At 37.3% G+C, this 24,164-nt stretch overlaps 1 protein-coding gene and 1 long non-coding RNA gene across 4 annotated transcripts in view; both read left to right on the top strand.

Moving 5' to 3' along the window:
- LOC125254249 (anosmin-1-like) overlaps positions 1-24,164 on the top strand; it is a 127,003-nt gene that overhangs the window by 59,359 nt on the left and 43,480 nt on the right. The window contains exon 3 of the mRNA XM_048168797.1: positions 11,824-11,886. Coding sequence (XP_048024754.1) covers positions 11,824-11,886 — 63 coding nt within the window. The remainder of the gene's footprint in view (positions 1-11,823; positions 11,887-24,164) is intronic.
- LOC125254257 lies at positions 19,658-22,397 on the top strand. Of its 3 annotated transcripts, XR_007181621.1 has the most exons (8): positions 19,658-20,325; positions 20,590-20,668; positions 20,900-20,915; positions 21,011-21,047; positions 21,198-21,288; positions 21,714-21,751; positions 22,071-22,127; positions 22,203-22,397. It is a non-coding gene; the product is annotated as an uncharacterized LOC125254257 (long non-coding RNA). The 3 variants fall into 3 exon arrangements; XR_007181619.1 differs by lacking the exon at positions 20,900-20,915; XR_007181620.1 differs by having other exon boundaries at positions 20,900-21,047.

The raw sequence follows: 24,164 nt of genomic DNA, 5'->3' as shown, positions 1-24,164 counted from the left end.
ATTTATGTAGCCTACACAATAATATTCTTTTACACTGTAATCCTTTTGTTTTTAATATTTGGCATGTTTGTGTGATGCGCATCCCTGTGTGTAATAAACAAAGTCAACGCGCACTGTGGACGCGCCCAGAGGCGCAGTTTCTACCAACGCTCTCTAACAAAAAAATATTGCGCCATTGACTTTAGACTTTAGACCAGGTTTGAGTTGGTCTATGGCGCAATCTATTTTCAGCTCCTTAAAATAGCAATGCGCCGGCAATGCGCCTGAACACACCTCTTTTTTAGACCAGCACGCCCATGGGCGCACTAACTGGCGCAAATGCATTTACTAATTTAAGGACGTGGCGCTGAACGGGAAAACGCGAACGGCGCCGGACGCAAACTTGCGAACTTGCGCTGCGCCTTGCGTCGCATTGCGCCGGGTGTATTATAGGGCCCATTAAGTACATGCATTAACGCTGACAGTATATAAAGTATATATTTCATAAAATAACTTATCTGCATTAGATGCTTTTTACTTTTTATTGAATGTCCTGGCAAAGAATGTGGCTGTGAACACTGCATGCACATGAGATTTTTCTGTTCAGGTGAATGGAGGGAACATTAGTTCACGAATATTCATATCTGCTATGATCGAATTATTGTACGATTTCTCAGCTGCCACATTGTAGAGGTCCAGAATGATCCATTACTGAAGGCCTTTTCTGTGTGTCTGGTTTCAGGCATACTGGTGTGAAAAAGGCATCCAGTTCACCTTAGAGTGTTGAAGTGCACGTGATGCTTTGTGTTCCTTCTTCATAATTTATAGGCTGGCACATGACTTAGATTCCAGTGCCTGTGAAGAGCGTCACCCGCTGCGGGCAGAAGTCCACATGCGATCAAAGCTGAGCTGTGGCTAAATCACAGGCAGACAAGTGCAGCGATGATTTGACCCTTGGGATTCTCCGTTCTGTGCTTCCTGCTGCATTTTCAGCCCATCCACAGCAGCTCCTATTACATTAGTGACAAAATTATATTCTGGAATTTTTTGTTCCTGCGGCTTCCTTGCACTTTCCCATTAATCTTTTTGTATTATTTATACACTGATAGGAAAAATCTGTAGGAAAATGGAATGCGTAAACACAATGCAATACGTAATTCAAAATACTTGTAAAACACGTGAAAAATTAATATGGAAAAGTATTTTAACAGTAAATTGGGCCCTATTTTTACAGACTTTTCTTAGAGTGTAAGAGACCGAGGGCAAAAAAAAAGGATGGTGGAACTGAGAGAGAACTTAAAAAAAAAAAAAAAAAAAAAAAAAATGTGTATATATATATATATATATATATATATATATATATAAACTATAAGATAAATACTCTTACAGTGTATTATAAATACTTTACAAATCATATCTTCACACTCATTAAATATTGACCTATGACATCCTATGACATGAAATTCATATATATAATTCATAATATATATATTTATTAAAAAAATATACATTTTGTATTTAGAAGTCACAACAATAATTGCAAGGTTTTAGTTATAGGAAAAATTAAATGTCTAAAATATTATGTGGATATTTGATCTGTTGGTCCTTCTAATACTTTTAATTATCACCTGATAAAATTTTAATCACACCCTCATCTCATGTTGAAATATCAGCTTTTCTTCACTGTCAAAGATGATGAAGTGTAAAGTCTCCCACAAGGTTTCTGCCAGGGAGCAGTCAATGCAGCCTGACAAGGGCAAAGAGTCAGCACTCTTCTTGATGCAAATATGTCCTGGTTTTTCTGATCTGGAAGAGGAGGATGAGGAGCCCTCTTCTCTGTGGGGTGGCATTCAGAAAACATTAATCTTCAACACTAAATTGAAGAAAGCTTTTAGTCCACGAAATGAAAGTTTGGAGCATTCATCGGAATTCTCTAAGAACAATTTATTAATCATTAATCCATTAATCCTCAGAACAATAAACAATAACAATCAAGTCAAGTCACCTTTATTTATATTGCCCTTTTTACTATGCAGATTGTGTCAAAGCAGCTTTACAATGATAACAGGAAAATTATTTTGGCTGCACAGCAGCTCTAGAAGAAAATTGTGTCATTGTCCAGCTTAAGTAAGTTCCGTAGTAATTCATTCCATTGTAAAAGTCATTAGTCATTTTTAGTTCATTTTTCTATACAGCAGCTCTGGAGAAAACAGTGATGTCATTGTCTAGCTCAGTTCAGTGCTCATACAATGGTGTCAATGCAGGCAGATCAACAACATTGTTGAATATCATGTGTCCCCAACTAACCCAAACCCAAACTCCATCAGGTGACAAAAATGAAGAAAAAAAAAACCTTAATATGAATATTAAGGTATAATAAACTGAATATTTAATCCAGTTCTCTCTGGTTGAAGATCAGGTTCATCATGTCAGTATGGAAATGGTTTTGTTGAGGATCTGTGCCATTGGCTATCATGTAGATGAGGCTTTCACAGGGGATAGTCTAGTTAACACAATCTAGCTGACATTTCAGGGATGCCTTGTTGTCGTGTCTCTTGTACAGTTATGATTATTAATAGTCTCTTTCTTTTCAGATCATTAGTTATCATGTGTGTCCCATAAAAACCAGCTCACTTGTTGTTTCAAGTAATTTTGAGTTATACTGATGGAAAAATGACAAGTGAAAATTGTGATATGTGATTGGATTACGTTAACTCCTAATATCAGGTGTAAACAGGGCCTCTGTAATGTCCACCAGTTTGACCCATTCAGGCTTATTTACAGACCAGTTGCTAACTGTCAGCATGGGGTCAAATAAAAGTGCTGGATCTATCTACGTGAGGTGTAGCCAAGTATGGTGTCCCATACTCAGAATTGTGCTCTGCATTTCACCCATTCACCCTTGAGCCCGCGACCTTCGGGTTACAAGTCTGACTCCGTTTATGCTGAACAATATCACAATAGTGGTGTATACTTGAAATCTTTTTATTGTTTTGTCGACATTTTGAACCCCGTTAGAAATTTTACATTCCCAGAACATTCTCAGAATGTCCCCACTGGTGTTAAGGATGTTGTCTAGTAACATTAAAGAAACATAAAAGAAAAATCTCTTGCAGTATTTAACATTAGCTGACAACAGCACATACATGAGCTTATGTAACTACTGTATCACTGCATTAGCAGCTACACAGTTACTGCCTTTAAATAAAGCAACATGCAGCAGCATGTAGTTTTTCAGCTCATCACTGACTGAAGCACAGGCTCTACTCTCCAGCACAATGGTGACCTCACAAAACTCAGATAACAGAAACAGAACATTAAACACTAACAGATCTCTCTAGATCTCAGCATCTTCAGTTATTACAAACCAGTATGACTTTATTTCTTTCATACAAAACTTCTTAATGAGGTGTTGATGTTTTGTTAAAAATGATCAAGTTTGAAGTCACCGTGATGGAGGGAAGTGCTTGCTTTAGTTAGGCTCCTGACCCATGACATTTTAACTTTAGTTTTTTTCCAATTGTTGTAACTGTGTGTTTCTAAAGCACATTTGTTACAATAAAAGTTGTGAGGGAAAAAAAATCTGATCAGATTATTTTGGTTGTTTATTGATGATGATGTCATCAAATAGTGGCCTTATTTACTGATCTCTGAATATTATATTTTTTTCACATTATTGTAGCCCTATATTATTGTATAAAATCCTGTCCTGCTTTGATATTTTGAAAGTTTTTAAGTCATTATGCAGAAATTATTCAGACAGGATCATGTAGACTCACACAGACATCAAGATTCAGCAAATGAACCTCGGCAATGGTGACAACATTTTCAGATAAGCAGATTAACTCTGAGCATCACAAAACAAGCTACTAAAGTCACAAAAAAGATTGTTGTTTATTGTCACCATTGTTGAGGTTCATACGCTTATTCATGATGTCTGTGTGAGTCTAAAAGACACTACTCAAAATTCTGTCTATATTATAAATTTGAAAAAAGAAAACTCATAAAAAAAAGACAAAACTAAAAGTTAATTAATGCAAACCTTACAGTTTACACACTCAGAGTTTAGTCTCTTGAAAAGATCAGTGAATCAGGACTCTCCATGATAATTGGATCATCATCATTAAACAACCAAATTCATCTGATCAGAAGTTCTCGCACAATTTTTGCTGTAATAAGCATGTTTTGGAAACACAGTTAAAGCAGCCAGAGAAAATCTAATTTTAAAATGTCAAGAATCAAGAGCCCATCTAAAGCAAACGCTCACCTCCATAACAGTGACTTCAAACTATTTTCTATAAAACATCAACATCTACAGCTATGGAAAAAATTAAGAGACCACTCCAAGTTCAGAAATCAATGTTAAGTGGTCTCTTAATTTTTTCCATAGCTGTATCCTGTCACCTGGTAACAATAGCCGCTTTTCCACTGTCGGGCCAGTGCGAGCCAGGGCTAACAGCGTGCCGGGCTGGGCCTATGGCCACAGACCTTAAGCACCGAGGCCAAAATCAAGTTGCGTTTCCACTCTCGGTCCGCAGCGCTGATCTAAAAACCGCCCTTAAACACACCTCCCTTGATCAAACGTCACACAACCCAACCCATTTCAGCGTGTAGACCATCACCTGACTACGATTAGCTCTGCCTTTCACCTTGACCGCGCCTCTCAAGCCCCAGCTGGCCCGCTTTGGACCAAGGTTTTCGGAAGCACCGAAGAGGCACGATCAAGCCCCGGAAGTGACAGTGGAAATGCGACCGGCCCTGGCACGCACTAGCACGCCCGCCTTTGGCCCGGCAGTGGAAAAGCGGCTAATGTGTTCTTTTAAGGGTTGGGGGACGTTATTTGGTGGACCTTCAGGGAACATTCAGGATGTTCTGGGAATGTTTAGGGGACTATTACTATAGGACATTCTGGTAACTTCCAAAATGTCCTCTTTGTAACATTCTAGACCATAAAATAACCAAAATAGAACGTCCCCCTAAACTCATATCGGGAATGTTATTAAATGACCAACAGAGCACCGTGTTGGAACGTTCTGTTAATGTCCCAAATATCCTCTTTGTAACATTCTTATGTGACCATAAAATAACCAAAATGGAATGCCTAAAGTCATAAGGAACCTTGAACTGCAGCATTTTCATTACCAAAAGAGGACGTTTTAGGAGCGTCCCGAATGTTCTGTAAAGGTTCGGAAAAAAAGTTCTTTAGAGAACATTTAGGGAACGTTGCACAAGGTCCTGAGAACGAATTCATAGCTGTAGCAGCAGTGCAGTAAAGAAGATGAACTTAGAGATTTAACTTCTCAGAGAGTTTTTGAAAGATTGCATATACTGGCAATAGAGACAGCATTGTAAATTTTGTAAAATAAAGTTGAAAGTTCATCATAAATAAAGTTATTGTCTCTCAAAAGAAAGAGTAGACTCTGAACTGCTTAAATGAGCCATTTGTAATTCGAATCTCATTTCCGTGAAGTTCACACAACCTTAAAGCAGAACTAAGTAACTTTTTTTTACCTTCATAGATAGTTTTCTAAGTCCTTACGATGGTTAATTGACTTGTAGTGGTGTATTTGAGGCGAGCACTAACCCCCTCTGGCACGTCTACGCCAGAATACAGCACTTGCAAGTTGAGCTGCACCGACCCGAAACAATCTCGCCTCATGTTCACGTTTACGTGAGAGTGACAAAATGCTTTACGGTAATTCAAAAACAATGTATATATTATGACTTTATAAGACAATTTCGAAAATTACCCACCTCCATCGAGTGTAGTATATTTGCAAATTACCCACCTCCTCTTTCTTGTACTGTATTTGCAAAACTACTGCGCTGGTGAGTGTTGTAGTCGTTGTAGTCCAGAGCTGCGCTTGGAGTATTTACGACAGTGTGATTCACTGAAGGAAACTGTAGGGGGAGCTTCGCAAATCTTACTGAGTTCCGCTTTAATGTATGATTACTTATTGATGTATATATTTTATACCGAGTGCATAGTTTTGTGTTTTAGCAATATTGTGTATATGTCTCCAGCTAACCTACTAACTCACGTACTGTCTTACTGAAATACTTCTGCTAATCAGCTGCTAATCACTAATACCTAAAACTGTGTCTATTAATGCAGATTGTCTGTCGTTCTTACTACTTTGAGTTATGATAAAGGATGGAGCAAGATTTGTTTTACAAACTTGTTACATCAGTCATTCACGTTAGTGCTCGGCTAACATATGCGCAGTTATTGATACAGTTATTAATACAATTCCCACATGTGCACCGCAATAAATTAGAAACTGATGAACATACACTTGTTAATGCTGATGTAGAGGAATTAAGGCTGATTTATACTTCTGCGTCGAGTGTACTCCATAGCTACAGCGTAGGCTGTGTGTACCACGCGTAGCCTACGATGTAGACTGACGTGCACCTCTTCAAAAATGTAACAACGCACCAATACTACGTGGACCGCAAGCGCTGTGATTGGTCTGCTAGAACCCCTCCCTCAGGTCAAAAAACTGGCGGAGAGCAATTGGAGAACAGCGAGGGTTTTCAACTTCAAAAGGAATGAAAAAACCCTCTGTTTCAGTGGACACATGCAGTCAAACTACAACAAAAGTCGTTGCCTATTTGCCACTTCTAATTGTAAGCTTCTCTGACAATGTACATGACAAGCTGCTTCTTCTTTGGCTTTTGCCTTGATACTCAACATGACCGTGGAGACTGTCTCTTAGTAGTCTGCATGCACATCGACGCGGACAACGACGCAGAAGTATAAATGAAAACAGACGCTTAGCCTATGGCGCAGCGACTCTCGCGTAGGTCCGACACAGAAGTATAAATCAGCCTTTACAGTTGCAACATCTCATGATGAATGTCAAACTGAGTAGCGTATCACTGAGAAACATCCTGCTCAAGTTGTCCTTGCTATGGAGTCTCCGGTTGAATAGCTAGTTCTTCCAATATTTCATCATTGGACTCGCATTCAGATGGATATGGTAAAATCGACACCAATGTTACTGTCTTTGCAGTGTGTGTAATCGCTGAGCTTTAGGAAACCTCCAGAGCTAAAGTTCAGTCATGGTAATGAGTGTTTGTTTTCGCACACGCTGTAAGCAGTAGACCAATCACGATAGACAGGGCTGTCTGGCCAATCAGTGCAGTGTAGGCTCATGGAAAGGAGGGATTTAGAGAGACTGATTCATCCAACGAGTTGTTTGAGAATCATTGAAAAATATGAAAATTATAGTTTTTCACTATGAAGTATATGATGATTTCACTGTTAGGAAAAGCTCAACACACTGTCAGTACACTAAAATCCAGTAATCCTTCATTCATCCCCTTTAAAGCACCACTCATAAGATAAACTCACTACTTGACCTCACTAATTGGCCTAAACTTCAAATCACCTAAATGTGAGGTGAACCTGCATTCAGATGATTTTACCCCTTCACTGTTACGCTGAGATCTTTTGTAAACAGGATCAGCAGATGCTTGACTTATTCATCCATCATCTTATCCCACAATCCCATGTGTATCATGCCAGAGCCCTTTGACTCAGGGAAATTAGTCACTGATAACCTGTGTCACAGCTACTGATCTCCATGCACTCACCCCCTGCTGCAATGTTTGTGGTAGTTCACAAAACACAGGGGAGACGGCCAGCTCATGATTCAGTCCAGATCTCTGGCTCTCACCCCATCACTCCCTTCCCCTCAGGAGTGTGTTGTCATATTGATGACTCACAGGCCATGTGTGTGTGTGTGTGTGTGTGTGTGTGTGTGTGTGTGTGTGTGTGTGTGTGTGTGTGTGTGTGTGTGTGTGTGTGTGTGTGTCCTCAACTGAATGGATAGAAATGTGAAAAACACTCCATCAGGACATCATAGCTGACAATACATAAATTTACATATTTGTTTGATAAAGGTAAACAAATATGGCTTGTTGTCCACATATGGAGGGGCTTGAGGAGAAAGTTTTTTGCCATTGGTTAACAATCCAAGTCCCATCCAAAACTCGCACTACTTCATTTTGAAAAAGAAGTGCACATAATTGTATTAAATGTGCATTTGTAGTGTACTTTAAATATTAAAAGTATAATTTAAAAAACTGTACTTGCAGACAATATAATATTAATGAAATAAAAGGCCACTTAACACACAAGTGCGTTTTGTAATCATGTCAATTTAAAGGGTTTACTTTAAAGGTATCGAATTGAAATCAAATTGAAAATTGAATTTACCTCGGCATAGTTGAATAACAAGAGTTCATTACATGGAAATGACATACAGTGAGTCTCAAACTCCATTGTTTCCTCCTTCTTATATAAATCTCATTTGTTTAAAAGACCTCCGAAGAACAGGCCAATCTCAACATAACACCGACTGTTACGTAACAGTCGGGGTGTATGCCCCCAATATTTGCATATGCCAGCCCATGATCGAGGCATTACACAAGGGCAGCCACTATTAACGTCTGGATCTGTGAACAGCTGAATCATCAGACTAGGTAAGCAAGCAAGGACAACAGCGAAAAATGGCAGATGGAGCGATAATAACTGACATGATCCATGATAACATGACATTTTTAATGGTATTTGTAAATTGTCTTTCTAAATGTTTCGTTAGCATGTTGTTAATGTACTGTTAAATGTGGTTAAAGTTACCATCGTTTATTACTGTATTCACGGAGACAAGAGCCGTCATTATTTTCATTTTTAAACACTTGCAGTCTGTATAATGCATAAACACAACTTCATTCTTTATAAATCTCTCCAACAGTGTAGCATTAGCCGTTAGCCACGGAGCACAGCCTCAAACTCATTCAGAATCAAATGTAAACATCCAAATAAATACTATACTTACGCGATTAGACATGCTGCATGATGAACACTTTGTAAAGATCCATTTTGAGGGTTATATTAGCTGTATGAACTTTGTTTATGCAATTATAGAGTCAAGAGCTTGGGAGGGGGCGGAGAGCGCGAGCAATTAAAGGGGCCGCAGCCTGAATCAGTGCATTTCTAATTATTCCTCAAAATAGGCAGTTAAAAAAATTCATTTAAAAAAATCTATGGGGTATTTTGAGCTGCAACTTCACAGACACATTCAGGGGACACATTAGACTTATATTACATCTTGTAAAAAAACGTTCGATGGCACCTTTAAAATACATTTTAAATCATGTTTTAATTCTTTTGTCATGCTTTGAAGATGTACACTTTTTTGATGTGTTTACTAGCATACAAAACCACCTAATGTATGCTGAAGTGTACTTTTTTTTACAAATGGAAAGTTTGCAACAATGCTGCTATTTTGGGTTGCTCAAACAAAGTAATATTTTCAGGGGAATCAACTAACAAAATGCTGTACTTATAGTTGTCTCTACATATGTATTAAGTATTTTATTTTTGAATATTTTATCCATTTGTGTGTTAGTATTGGATGACTTTGGTTGTTTTCCTTTCTGCTGACTGTCAGTCTGTAGTGATATGGGTATTGGCTAGACATTAGTATCACCAGAAGGAAAACAAATCTTATTTATCTTAAGAGAAGAACATATTTTGACCAGAATCTCTGTTTCCATTGTAATTGAAGTCTGTATAAATGACTGATTTAGACTGATAATAAGATTATCTTTGCAGTAAGGTGAAACCAGTCTCACTCCATGTCTTTCTTCTCTCCTATTTTCTGTCCATTTTCTTCTTTTTTGAATGTGGTCTTGACTTTGAGTGCAGCCAAATGAAAGCTGTCTGTTCAGGTGGGGGATAGATGGGGGCAGATGTCAGTATAATCCATCACATAACACACAACAGATGTGTTCAAATGTTCCAGCACATGAGCGACTGGAGGCCCGGCCAGCGGGGGTTCGACCAGGAGCACGTCGCAGGGAACGGATAACTTAGATTAGAGAGGAAAAAGCACACTTGATTCTGAAACGGAACAAATGTGGTCATCCTTTGTACTGAATATTTGAATCCTTGTATAGTTAAGGGTTTGTTCACACAAATCCGATCTTTGGGATTGACCACATTAACAAAACTGAATCTGTTTGTGCACACAGTGCAGTCAATATCCAATATTATCTCCATCGTTTTCCATTGTAATCACTAAAACACCAGAATGAAGCCAAGAGAATTACTCCTACAACAACTTAAAGCAATGAAAAGAAAGGACAGGAAACTGGACATTTTACTTTCGTCATGGATAAACTTATGAGCAGCATGAGAGAACATATAGTAAGCGACTGTATTTTACAAATTTTTTCATGTGGAAACTGGAACTGCTCACTAATGTCCCTGATATACTTCAAGCAAAATTGAAGAAGGAACTGGTGAGATGTCATTTTGAACAAAATCAGGCCAAAACAAAGTTTGTTTGGAGTTCGTTTCGGGAGTTTAAAACAGTTTGCTAACAGACTGCTAAACACTTTTGCCCTACTATTGTTCTGTGGCGATGATGTAATAGTTGGGTGTGGTTCTGGGGCTCCGCCCTCTTTGATGTGGAAATCTTCTCCGGTTAATTTCTTCTGTCCAGTCCATTAAGGTCAGGCATCTGCGAGAGAAAACAAAAACACTGGAGAGCTGCTTTATAGTAGAAATTGACATATAATTCTAATTGAAAGAGACTCTTTTTACCCCTAAACGAAGAATGTAAAATAACTTCGCTGTGAGTATATTGGGGCATTCATTCATTCATTCATTCATTCAGTCAGTCACTCATTATTCACTATATGATGATAGATTAGAGTATACTCATGACAAAGTTCTTTGTTCATTATTTAGAGAAAACTGGTTTAGCAACTGTATGCTGTTTTCAAGATTTGGATAGTGCCCATGCTGCTGGATTCACAAATACTGTGTGAGTGGGTGTAATGTAGGCCAGATAGTTAGAGCAGTACAGGTCCACCTCACTCCCCCGACCTCAAGAGGCACACTAGCAACTGATGCTAGAGCCTGTGATCTGTAGTGTCTTTGTTAGCATGCTAGTTGACGCTAGATTGAATCCCGATTAGAGTGGTGCAAGTTGGACCAGTTACAGTTCATTGGTGCCGTGACCCGGACAAGAGTTAGAGGGGTGAGTGTTACGGAAGCAAGATGTATCCCGCTTGGAGCGGACTTGTGAGTAGCACCTGTTACACAGGCCGTGAGCAGCATGTTTTCATTTTGGTGCCCATATTAATAGAAATGACAACTTACCGCTCATGCAGTATCTGCAAATCCAGCATGAAGGACTTTTAAAAAAGGACTGGAAAAGATCTTTTCACGTCCAGTCAGAAGGTGTTTAACAGCCAGTGAGAAGTTTTCCTAAAAGTTTGCACTGGCAAACTTTTTCGAACCACCAAAAATAACTGGTCACCTTCCCTAAAAATCACCTTAATTTTGACATGTGACAAAATGACATGACAGCTATTCATTCTGTGATTTGATTTGAAGTATACCAGGGCCTTAATGCAGTATAGTTCACTTTATGGGGAAAGAGTGAGTGAGTGAAAATTATTTTGGACACAAATTTAAAGAGATTCAATTTCTCCCCAAAATTTTGGGTTAGGGTAGGTCCTCTAAATAAACACAGTGTATAAATGTATTTGACTCTAGCAACATTTAGACAGGGTCAAATTTAAGACCCAAGACTGCAACCCATGAAATATTCATCAATCTGTCAATATTTCAAACAGCTTGTCACATTAGTTTAAAGATCTGCCATCTACACAATGCAACACAGTTTGAATGTGTCCCCCTTGGCAGCTGTACTGTAACAGTGCATTCCTTGTGCTCCCATGCAAATTTTTGCGTGTTCTGTTTCACCACGGATTTAAAAATGTATAGGCCATACTCAGGTCTGTTTATGTGTTTGTCTGCAGTGCCTACAACCATGCAAGGAATTATGGGATACAAGACAAGCCCTGTCTCCCAAGACCTGTGAGGTAAGTCTCTCCACAGAAGGTCTGTTTTACAATTCCTCCCTGTGTTTTTGATGTCTGTAGATTGTTATATCCGTGAAGGAAAGGTTAATTGCATAGGATGTTTCTCTGATAAAAAATCATGCAAATCAACACAATGCACACATAAATATACCTCTGAGATAAGCTTATGTGTGAGATAAAAGCACATAGAGCCATGGAGTCACGCTCCGCAATCAAAGCATGCATGTGGTTTTGTGTGTGTTAGGCGAATTCAAATTGAAGCAGAAACTGAATGATTCTCAGAATTCCGATGTGATTTTATGGCCCTTTTATCCCCTGTCCCCAGAGTGGTCTAGAGTTGAACACAGAGATTATGTTTCCCTCAGCTGAGATCAGCACGTTATTGAAGTGAAGCAGATAAGCGCTGTGTTTACATCCAGACCTTTGTTCTTCACAGCAAGCACAACAACTGTTAACATCTTGTTGAAATTCAGCGATCATTATCTCAACATATCTTTAATTTAAACAGTCAGCGTGAAGTGTTTCAATGCTTGAGGTCCATCAGATGGACGCGCTGTGTGGTTCAGCTGTGCCTAAGACTTGTTGGGTAATAAGTACCCAGAATGCTTCACAGCCACTTAGAAACATGAAGTGAAGCTCTTTGTTGTTTTCCCAATTCTGTGATTCACCCAATGGAAGAAACATGCGCCTCGTTGAAACTGACAGAAGTGTTGAGTTGAGTAATCTTGGAGATGTTGTGCAGATGAAGTTTCCAGGGTGCCCCGCAGCCACATGTATGTTCAGAATCAGAGAGGTTGTGTGTGTTTGACTCAGGCCATAAAGGACAGCGTGCCAACAGCGGCGAAAGTGTGTGAGTCAGTACAAGCACACGACGGAACAGAGACGCAGGGACCGTTGGACGCCTCTATGGCTCATCTGGCATGTTTGGGTGGGTGGCATTGTCTAACCACTGCGTCCCAGTCTGTCTTTCCTTCACTTTTTGTCAGTCCCTGATTTTCCAGCTGCCTCTCATTAGTGGTGTGTTAAATCAAGCATCACTGTTACTATTGCTATTAAGGTTAGTGATTTGAACAAACCCCTATACAGTCCCTCCAGGATTTTGCAATGACAGAACTGAACTCAAATACAAGCAAATTCTTTTAAATTTTTGTCAGTTTTTACAGTTTTTCAGCATAAACTGTTAACCTGAGTGGGAAGAATTAATATTAGTTATTCAAAATCCATAATTCTGAACCCAAACAAATTAATCAATACTTGTTCAGCTGCGCTGCTGCTGTATTTCAGTGGGGATTCAGTGATTGACTGACATAGTATGAAGCACCAGGACTTTGACACCATCAGGTTTATATACAATTGTTTAAAAGGGAAATAAAAGTTCTGAGTTCAGGGGGTGATATTTTAAGGGGTCATGAACTGCATTATTTCATTATTTTATAATGTTTCCTGGGGTGCACTTATAATGTTAGTATGATTTTTACAACAAAATTGTCATAATTTAGAAATAAAAGGTATTTTTTCTACCCTGATTTAATGCTGCATTCACGCCACCACGTAATTACCATAATCTTGAGATGACAACACATGACATTAAATTCAGAGGTGTTCACGTCCTCGGACTGGGAATTATGCGTTTATATGGCACCACTATCAACGCCTTAATGAATCTACTGCGTCAGGTGGTACAGTGGCCATGTGGTACACTCCTACCTTACAAACTGTAATTACGAGCTCTATGAGGACGTGAACACTTTTTACGAGCTAGAATCTCATAGTTACAGTAATTACGATATGGCGTGAACACACCTTTAGCCCTCTGATTTGAACACTCTGTGGCTGCTGTGAGACTTCAGTGTAAACGCCCTCTGCTGTGATTGGCTGACATATATGAAAATAGCTAAGTATTACATGTGGAACTCTCGAAAACTTTTAGTACGTTTTTACTATTACACTTCTCAAGTAATCATGTAAAGTGTTGATTATATTTAAATCTATGGAATTATATTTAGATCGTGGCTTAAAAGGTTGCAGTGATGAGCATGTAGCTGATCACAGACATGGTGAGTGCATGAATGCAGTGATCTCGTCATTATAACTCGATTTCTGCACACTAACAAATGCTTTCATAATTATTAACAGTGCAAACACAATAATGTAAATAGCAAATTTGTTGATTCTAACGGGAGTTTTGGCGAGAGTCCAGAACTCAGTCACTGATAATCTCATGCTGTTTGATTGACAGCTCCAGCAATTGCAAAGGGAGCATTCTTTGATCGCTTTTTATATATATTTTAATCACGCTATCGATTATTTTCATCCTACTAAGAGAAACAATGTAAAGTGGACCGTTTAGTCACTGGTTTGACTTACTGACAACAAATGATTTTGAGACAAAGAACATCTGACTGTACATAAATCAATAACCAAAATCACTGGTCACTGGTGATTTTGGTTAGACACGTACACATAATCTGTACATATCCGTACGATCTGTAACAAAGCAATAGTGACACAATAAAACTTTTTTTTTTTTTTTTGGGATTTTCAAATAATACACACATACAATAACAGCAATGAACAGACAGACAAACCCGAAGTGCTGAGAAATAAACAATTACATATAAAAAAGTATACATCTCTTCCTGCATAGATTATTCAGAAACATGACAGAAAAAGAAAAATAATAAAACAGAACCATCTTGAAACAGATGGTCAGACTTTCTGTAGAAAAGAATGCACGGGTTTCCATAGTCTCCAAAATTTGTCCGACTTGTGATTGAGATCGCAGGTTAATTTCTCCAAAGGAAAAAAGGCTGATAACTGAGATATCCACATGGTAACCATTGGAACGTGAGGTGCAGACCACCTCAGTAGAATACATTTTTTAGCCAGAAATAAAAGGATTGTAAATAAATATTTGGCATCCGGTTCAAAAAAAGTCTTTAGGAGTATGGTTCAGCAGATAAAGTGGAAGAAATAAACTGTTTACCAGTTATCTCCTGGACCGCAGAACAGAGAACAGAGACTCTGTGAAATGCCAAATTTGAAGGTATTTGAAAAAAATCTACAGGGAAAATGTTAAACTCTACTCTGATTTGCTCAAATGACCTCAGAGATTCAGTAGTCATCAGGCCTGAAAAATCAGACAAGCCTTTAGAACCCCAATCCAACAATACACCTAATCTAAATGGTAAAGTCAGGATTCAAAGCCAAGGGAGATCGAACAGAAATAACTTGAGGAATATTCATAGATTTTTTTCACATCTTTCCAAACCAGTATTGTCTTATAAATAATTACATTATCAGTGAGGGAATTTATGTGGTCTATATTGTTAATAAACAAGAGGGACTCTAGTCTTCTGGGGTAACAAGACAGAGATTCAAAGTCAATACAGAGTGTCCTGCCTGTTCACAAACCAGTTTGTCATCAATTTGAGTTGAGCAGACCAATAGTAAAGTTGCAAATTGGGCAAAGACAGACCTCCCAAATCTTTTGGTTTACAAAGTTTAGAAAGACTAATTCTCTATTGCTTATTATTCCAGATATAACGAGATATGTGGGAGTTCAATGATTTGAAAAAGGATGGAGTTAAATAACAAGAATTTAATCGAGGGAGAATATTCATTTTTATAACATTAACCCTCCCAAGAAGGGAAGATGGCAAGGAGGTCCACTTTTCAAGATCATTTTTAATTTTTTTAATTAAAGGAGAATATATTAGGTCCTGTCGGACCCAATATAGAAGGAACAGCATCATTTTTTAATTTCAGGATCTCTGCAAATCCAATGGAATTACTGTGTTTTTCCACAACATTTTGAACTCTTCAAAGGCAAGTTTATTGCTTAGTTGCTTGATCCAGTGTTAGCATCATGTCTGTTATTTAACTACTTGTCATGTGCGAATCAGTGAGCGGGGCTACAGTAATAACGATGTAGAAGTAGACGTTAATCTTCTTCTGCAGAGGCGGTCTTTTATGGAGTTTCTTTTGTGTCTTTTTTATTCAAACAAACATATTGTGTTTGAGAGTAAAACTAATCATTTTGTAATTAAAATATATATATATATATATTGCAAAAAAAGTCTTCTTAAGGCCCAAAAATAAAGAAGTTGATAACAGAATTATTTGCAGTGCGTGTAAATCTTTGAAAACCTTTATTTTTCCTTGTGCACTTCGAGAACTTTTCATCCCAAACCCACACATTTTGCTCTCTTTTCTGCTGTCTTTTTTGCGGGTCAAAATATTTTGCTTGCGAGGTGAATTGGTTTGCAAGCTGAAAAGTTTTGCAAGTTGAAAAGTTTTGCGAATTGAAAAGTTTTGTTTGCACGTGAAGCTGTAGCTCAGTGGGCGGTCTCTACCAACCAAGATGAAAGGCATTTTTCTATTGGTCACCCTCGATTGAAGTGACAAGTTGGCCACGCCCACTACGGTTTCCCGCCGCTGCTGCTGCCACCGAGAAGATAAGAGAAGCGAGAATGGCGAGCAACAGGTCGTTTACTGGGTAAGATAACTAATTTAATATCATAAACGCAGTGACAAGTGAACTGAATGATTCTCTCTTCTTATGCTGTCCCATTTAAATACTTAACGTTGGCTAGACCAGTCTGTAGTTAGTGTTACCGTTGACTAGATTTTATTAACGTTAGCCAACACTAGCAGCCAGAGCCACCATTAGTAACGTTTGCCGTGTGGTCGATGTGCAGTGTTGCTAGCAGAGCTGACATTCATAATCACATTGGCTGCGTCCGAAACCGCCTACTTCTCTACTATTTAGTAGGGGAAAAGCAGTAGACGAGCGAATAAGTATGTCTGAAGCAAAAAGAGTAGGCGAAAATTACCTGCGTGACGTACTAATTCTCGCGAGATTCGGACGTGCGCCTACTTAAAGTGCGTCCGAAACCGCCTACTTACCTAATATATAATAGGGGAAAACAGTAGGCGAGCAAATAAGTATGCCAGAAACCTCAGTAATCATAAAATAGTAGTCGAGGAGTTCCCAGATGGCCTACTACTTCCGCCCGGATTCTGAAGTATTCCTCGCTGGATACTTTTCTATCCCAGGAGGCCACGGCTGAGGATACGTCATAAACAAACACGGAGGAGAAAAATGTGAGTCAAAACTGAGTATTGAAAACCAAAAACACATTTGCTGAACTACTGTAGAGTAAACTGCTGAATGTGTAAAGATGCTAGACACTATTGTTGTGATTTTGCAGTAAAATCACGATTTATTATGTATAGATAACGGGATCTCTAGTAAGCACACCTTAATTCTCCATAGTGGATTTACATATTCTAAACCATATACATCTTAAAGATGCTTACTAAATGTTTATTTTACATCTGACACGAATATCTTCTTCAAGTATTATGATTTATGAGTGCTGGATTATGTATTATGAGTGATGTGTTTGTGCTATTATTCACTGTTGTCAACACTGCTTACATTACATGAATGAAAATAATGTAAATAAACAAATCTACAGTAACTACACATAAGTTTAATCTATTTTATTTGTTCATTAGTACTGTTAATAAATTAAGGAACATTTGTATTGGATAAGAAGTGAGTTAACACATCATCAACATGTGAATGTAGATTTGAGCACATAAATCTCAGAGGAAACTTGAATCTTGTCTGATGTCTGGGGAATGATGCCATCAAATGCTTTGAGTGTGGATACTACAGAAATGAATACAAAGTCTATTTAAATCTAAAGTCTAGTTTATTTTAATTATTGGAATTTAAACAGAGTTATTACAGCACTTTTCTGATTCTTGATGTCTGTGCATTTGCTGCAGAGCTTTGGTGGAGCAGGACCTGCAAGAAAAGCTGACGACAGTATTTGTTAGAAAAAAAAGAGGAAAACCTGAAACAAAATAAAAATATATATAAAGTAAGTAACAAAATATAAAGTAAGATCACTTTGTTATTTCTAATACAGAAATCAAGTGACATTGTGCTGTTAAAATGACTGCTTTTGTATTATATTTGTGCATTATTGTACGATGTGAATGTCCTCAGACTGGATGGAGAGACACAGCAGATCCTGGGAATGGTTCAATGTCATGGACGAGACCCTCCATCACTCCTCCTTTCAAGTGTCTCTATCAAGGACACACTGGGGGAGACGCTGCAGAGATTGAACCACCAACCTTCTGCTGACCAGCTCAGTGGTTTAGACCATAACACCACAAAACTAATGAAGCCACGACAAAAATTAGCAAGTAATGGTAAAAATATGAAATGCCATATGCAAGAAACAGAATGCTGACATGAATTAATTGTAAAATGTTTTAATCTGCTGATGGAGAGCACATGAATGTTTGCAGCAGCAGATTGTCCTGCGCAACTTCTCCCACTCCTGCTCCAGGGTTGAGGGGTTCAGGGGTCCATCATCATCATCATCATCTTCTTCAGCAGTGAGGGACATGATGATGGTGTTCATCAGCTACTTGATCAGAATAAAGCTGCAGAATTGGCACAGCTGTGTTGAGATTGCAGCAAGACTGTAAATACCTGATTGTTAGATCAATACATTTGAATAAAGCTTTGTTTTGTGTGTTGTTGACTTGTATATGCATTTATTTGTCATTATTACTTTTATTAATTCTTATTAATTATGCTATTATCAGTAAATGTTATATTTTATTAAGCAATGAATTAATGCATGAATTATTCACATCAGCTGTATTTGTCTAGTGTGTGTTCATGCACAGCTGTCATATAACTAAACATTACATTTTGCTTGTTTTATTAAAGAAGTAAAATGAAAAGTAATCTAATTAAGTTTTTGTCAGCATTTATCATTATTGTGTGTAAGTGTTAGGGTGTGTTAGAAAAGCAGCTCATTCTGGTGTAATCTTAATTTTAAGTATTTTTTTTACTACTTTGAGTATAAAATCAGTCTTCTCCAAAGACGAGATCTTCGAGCAGCTGTCTGATGTTTCCTCTGTGCAGACATCACTAACACTGAGGAAAACCGCTCTAGGTAGGGTTCAGTTACTGGTGCTGTGAGGTGTTGGTGCACCTGTCACTCATATCTTTATTTTTATTGCAGGATCTACAATTACATACAAGATCAGGGAAAATACCATAGTGTATCTTTAACAATGAACAATAATAATGTTTACGATTATATACACAGACATAAAGCATGATGACAAGATTAAATATTCTGAATACATCATAATGCATAAAAGTTCTTTATTTTTAATTTATAAGCCTGAGGGATGAAACTAAAGCCAATTCAACAAGAAAAAGAGGAAAACAAATGAGATTTATGCCACCTTTGCTTGTGGATGGACATTTTTGCATATAAAATGAAGAAATTAACAATATATTCACGCGAATTTGGGTTTTTGTAACAAAAAAAATAAATCACATTAGTAGTTAAAATATAAGAACTTTAAATTAACCCTAATATATATTTATTGTACTACAATTACAAAATTACTGGCAGCTGTTTCTTCAACAAGACCACAAAATAAGCAAGTTTGATCAATATCAAGATATTTACAGAAAGAAGAATTAAACCTGTCACTCATGTCTTTTCAGTTGTTGCGCTTGCGATAACGTCGTAGGTCACATGATAACGTCAACATGGCGGATTATTCTCGGATCTCATTCATACTCAACGAGATTTGGCTGTTAAGTACCTACTCTTTTAGCGCTCGTTATGTAAGTACTTATTGAAATTAAGTACCTACTCATTGAGTAGGCGGTTTCGGACGCATCCATTTGGATTTTCTCAGCGTAACCCATACGGTAAAAAAATATATTTTATCTGGCCAAAATATATTTTAAATATATGGTAAATATATGTTACAAACAGTGAAGTTCAATGAAATATATTTTTGAAACTGAAAATATATTTTGTTTCAACCTTCATATACTTAAAATATATTTAAACATGTATTTCAGGGGCAGGAAAAATATATTTATATATAAAAAATATATTTCAGGGCGCAAGAAAATACATTTCCAATCTTACAGTCGACAATGCAAATGTGCGTGGAAGAAAGCCTTGCGAACAAAACTATCCATTATGTTTGAAGAATTTTAAACACTTACAGAAAAACATGAATTTCCACATATTTTCCACATTGACACTTTGTTCACATATCTTCCCAAAAAATACAGATCTGTGTAATAGTGATCATGGCACCTCACAAATGTGTGTTTTAGTCTATTACTTATTAATTAATTCATTTATTTATTTATTTATTTAATTGTAATTTATTGTCAGTGTAATATAGCGTTTAGATCTGCGTCAAATACAAATAAATAGATTAATAAAATCGCTAGATGTACGATGTTAACTGTGACGTAATTTGAATGGGAAACCACTAGCAGCGCTCACGGACTTTTGGAGTACTGCGCGTGCGCGTCATTTTGAACCGTAACGGTCGTCAGTCAACCGGGAGTTCTCGGAGTAAAAGGTAAGAGCTAACGTTATAACTTTATTTTTAGTCGTCATTTTTCACATATGTAATGTTCATTGCTACTTTGAATGTATAATGTTTTGTCAAGGGTTTTTTTTTAACTTTATTTGTCAAATTAATGCCCCGTTTGTTTATTTGCTCACATGAGACGCATTTGATATTTTCAGATTTCCGTTTTAAAGTTAGTTGTTTTTAATTTGGACACTAGTGAAAACTAACGTTACACACAAAAAATGTTTAATATTTTTTTTTAAATTTCAGCTGTAGAGTGTTTGGGAGACCGTGCTGCCTGCTGTTGTCGATCTATGATGCTCCTGTCACTGATAGTGGAGCCTGTAATGTAAGGTTTTTTTTTTGTTGTTGTTGCTAAATTTAATGTTTTACTAAACTTGTTAATTAGGCACACGTTATTTGCTCGTTATTAAAGTTCAGGCATATGCTGGTTTGGCATTAATGGCATTTCGTACGCTCAATTTTTCTTCTATTATTATTATCATTATTAATATAGCCTTGCTATAATATAATTTTTATTCACTTTCTGCTGAATGACAAGCTGTTTTCGATTATCCAGTTGAGCCAGTGATTCAGTAAGTTGCTTGTAACAGAAGATGCTTATTTGTCACGACTTACAGGTTTACATGTGTCATTCATTACTGTAAAAAAATATACTTTTTATTTTCAGTAGCAGAAGCAGAGACGGTTTGTGCAACAGCAACCAGGTGAGAATGATGAGACACTTTAAGAAGTAGATTTTTTTTTTTTTTTTTTAATTAAGCACTGTTAAGCAAATTATATTATTATTATTGGTGTAATTTATGAATTGATATGTTCTCTGCACTTGTGTTAATATCTGTTTCTGTCTGGAACAGGTGCGGGTCAAAACCCATCTGTCAAGACGCTTGTCCACTTGCTGTCCGCCCCACCAGCCCAACGATTGTGCTGGAGAACCACAAGTCACAGGTACAGGATAATGTTCATAGTCAAGTCATCTTCATTTCTGTGGCACTTTATACAAAACAGCTTCACAGTAATAAACATGAAATAGTCAACATGACCCTAGTTGAAGTGAAACACTAGGTGTGTGTTAGAAAAATACTAATATTTTAAAGTCTGTACATCCAAATGATTCCTCAAGCTTTAAAACACATCACAAATTACAACATCTTGACTTTGAGCCCATATTGGACAGTTGGCAAATCTGTAATGTAACAAATTTAACATAACAGTATTTTCCAAAAACACACCTATTGTTTCACTTCAGAAGAAGTTGATTAATCAACTGAGGTCATGTGGATTACCGTCATGTTCACTTTGGTTTTTGACCTTCTTGCGTGAACACACAGAGATGGATTATTTTTCTAAATATCTCTGTTTGTATTCCAAAGAAAAAGAGAATGTCATAATCAACTGGAACAGCATGAGGGTAAGTATCCCTTTGTTAAGTTAGCTTAACTGAGTGACTTTGTGATATTCCACTATCCCTTCATTTGTAAAAGTGAAAATGCAATGCAGAAGTGTAAAGAAAGGCTAATTCGACCTCTCCTCAATCATCAGTTTCTTTACTGTACTGTCTAAAAATAGTCCCATTAAATATCTTTAAAATCCAGTATACCTGTAATTGTTTTAGTTCCAATGTAAACAAAAATATCAGGAAATCCAAAACTAGTTAGAGGACAAAGTGCATGCTCTCTGTACCTGTACTGATGTTCAGTTATTGTGTTTTGTCTTTTGTATGAGTACAGTGGTAGAGACAGAGAAGAAGTGCCCTTGATGAGGAAACCATGGCAGCCATATATACGGTAAGTTAATACTTAGTGAAAGGAACATTTACTAGAAACATTAAGTTAAAAAAATAACTGATTTTTGTCTCACAGTCAAGAAGAGATTTCCAAATGTGTCCAAAGAGGCTTTGAGGATTTGACGTGGGGAAACTGAGACTTCTTGAAAGCAAAAAAGTTATATTTGTTTGAATATTGTAATTTTTTGAACATTGTAAAGTATGTTCCTTGCTGATTATTATTCAAATGTTCATGTGTTATAGACAACAAATAAAAGTTTTTCAAATGTGACATGTGAATGTATTTTCTTGGGTTGAAATATATGTAGGGCAAAATATATTTTTAAATGCTTTTGTAAAATATATTTTGAAAATATATTTTAAAAAAATATACAAAAAATGGCCAAAAAATACATTTTAGGAAAATATATTTATATAAATATATTTGAAAATATATTTTTTAAAAATATACAAAAAATGGCCAAAAAATATATTTTTAGAAAATATATTTATATGTGAAAATATATTTATAGCGAATATATTTTTTGGCCAATTTTTGTATATTTTGAAATATATTTAAAAATATATTTGAAAATATATTTTTTTACCGTATGGGAAAGGTTGAGAGGCACTATTTTCGATGTTCGTAGAGTTGGGCCTAGGTTCTGGGGTAAAAATATCCGCTTGTTAACTCGTGACGTAAGGAACGCCGTTTCTGGGTCCAAGCCTTCGCTCGGCAATGAACGCGGCTATATTCCGCGTTCATTTACACTGAACCAGAACAGTATCAGAGTTGCCTTTTAAACTCTCGACGATGCTGAATGACTTCTTTAATTAGCAAACAAATTGCTCGAGTGGGTGTAAATACCACTCACTTTCATGTTTTTTGTACAACCTGCAAAAATCGCTCCATGCCATTGTTGCTCCTGCAAACCGCTGAGCAATGCTTCAAACCAATACAAACTAACTCTGCGTCTCAATCAGCTCCCTAGTTCCCTAGGTCGTGAATCAGTATATCATGCAAGTGAATGTGGCTGATTCCCTGATCAGTGCTGACTACTGAACTAGGGAGCTGATTGAGACACACGGTAAACCTGTCTGGAGTTTTCGCATCGCTCTGCAAAGTACGTCACCCGGATCGTTGATCTGATTGGTTGAAGGACTATCCAATTGCGTGACTAATGCTCGTTGATCACGCCTCTTGTGCAGCAGGAAATCCATACAGACTCTCCAGACCAATGTTCAATTTTAAATTGAGCTTGGTCTGGTGATAGCCAGACTAAGGCCCAACTCTACGAACATCGAAAATAGTGCCTCTCAACCTTTACGCTGAGAAAATCCAAATGTGATTATGAATGTCAGCTCAGCTAGCAACACTGGACATCGACCACACGGCAAACATTACTAATGGTGGCTCTGGCTGCTAGTGTTGGCTAACGTTAATAAAATCTAGTCAACGGTAACACTAACTACAGACTGGTCTAGCCAACGTTAAGTATTTAAATGGGACAGCATAAGAAGAGAGAATCATTCAGTTCACTTGTCACTGCGTTTATGATATTAAATTAGTTATCTTACCCAGTAAACGACCTGTTGCTCGCCATTCTCGCTTCTCTTATCTTCTCGGTGGCAGCAGCAGCGGCGGGAAACCGTAGTGGGCGTGGCCAACTTGTCACTTCAATCGAGGGTGACCAATAGAAAAATGCCTTTCATCCTGGTTGGTAGAGACCGCCCACTGAGCTACAGCTTCACGTGCAAACAAAACTTTTCAATTCGCAAAACTTTTCAACTTGCAAAACTTTTCAGCTTGCAAACCTATTCACCTCGCAAGCAAAATATTTTGACCCGCAAAAAAGACAGCAGAAAAGAGAGCAAAATGTGTGGGTTTGGGATGAAAAGTTCTCGAAGTGCACAAGGAAAAATAAAGGTTTTCAAAGATTTACACGCACTGCAAATAATTCTGTTATCAACTTCTTTATTTTTGAGCCTTAAGAAGACTTTTTTTGCAATATATATATTTTTTAATTACAAAATGATTAGTTTTACTCTCAAACACAAT

Source organism: Megalobrama amblycephala, linkage group LG2 (assembly GCF_018812025.1).
Source record: "Megalobrama amblycephala isolate DHTTF-2021 linkage group LG2, ASM1881202v1, whole genome shotgun sequence".
In the NCBI taxonomy this organism is placed as follows: Eukaryota; Metazoa; Chordata; class Actinopteri; order Cypriniformes; family Xenocyprididae; genus Megalobrama; species Megalobrama amblycephala.
The sequence above is the reverse complement of the archived record's forward strand: the minus strand, read 5'-3'. Positions and strand labels throughout refer to the sequence as shown.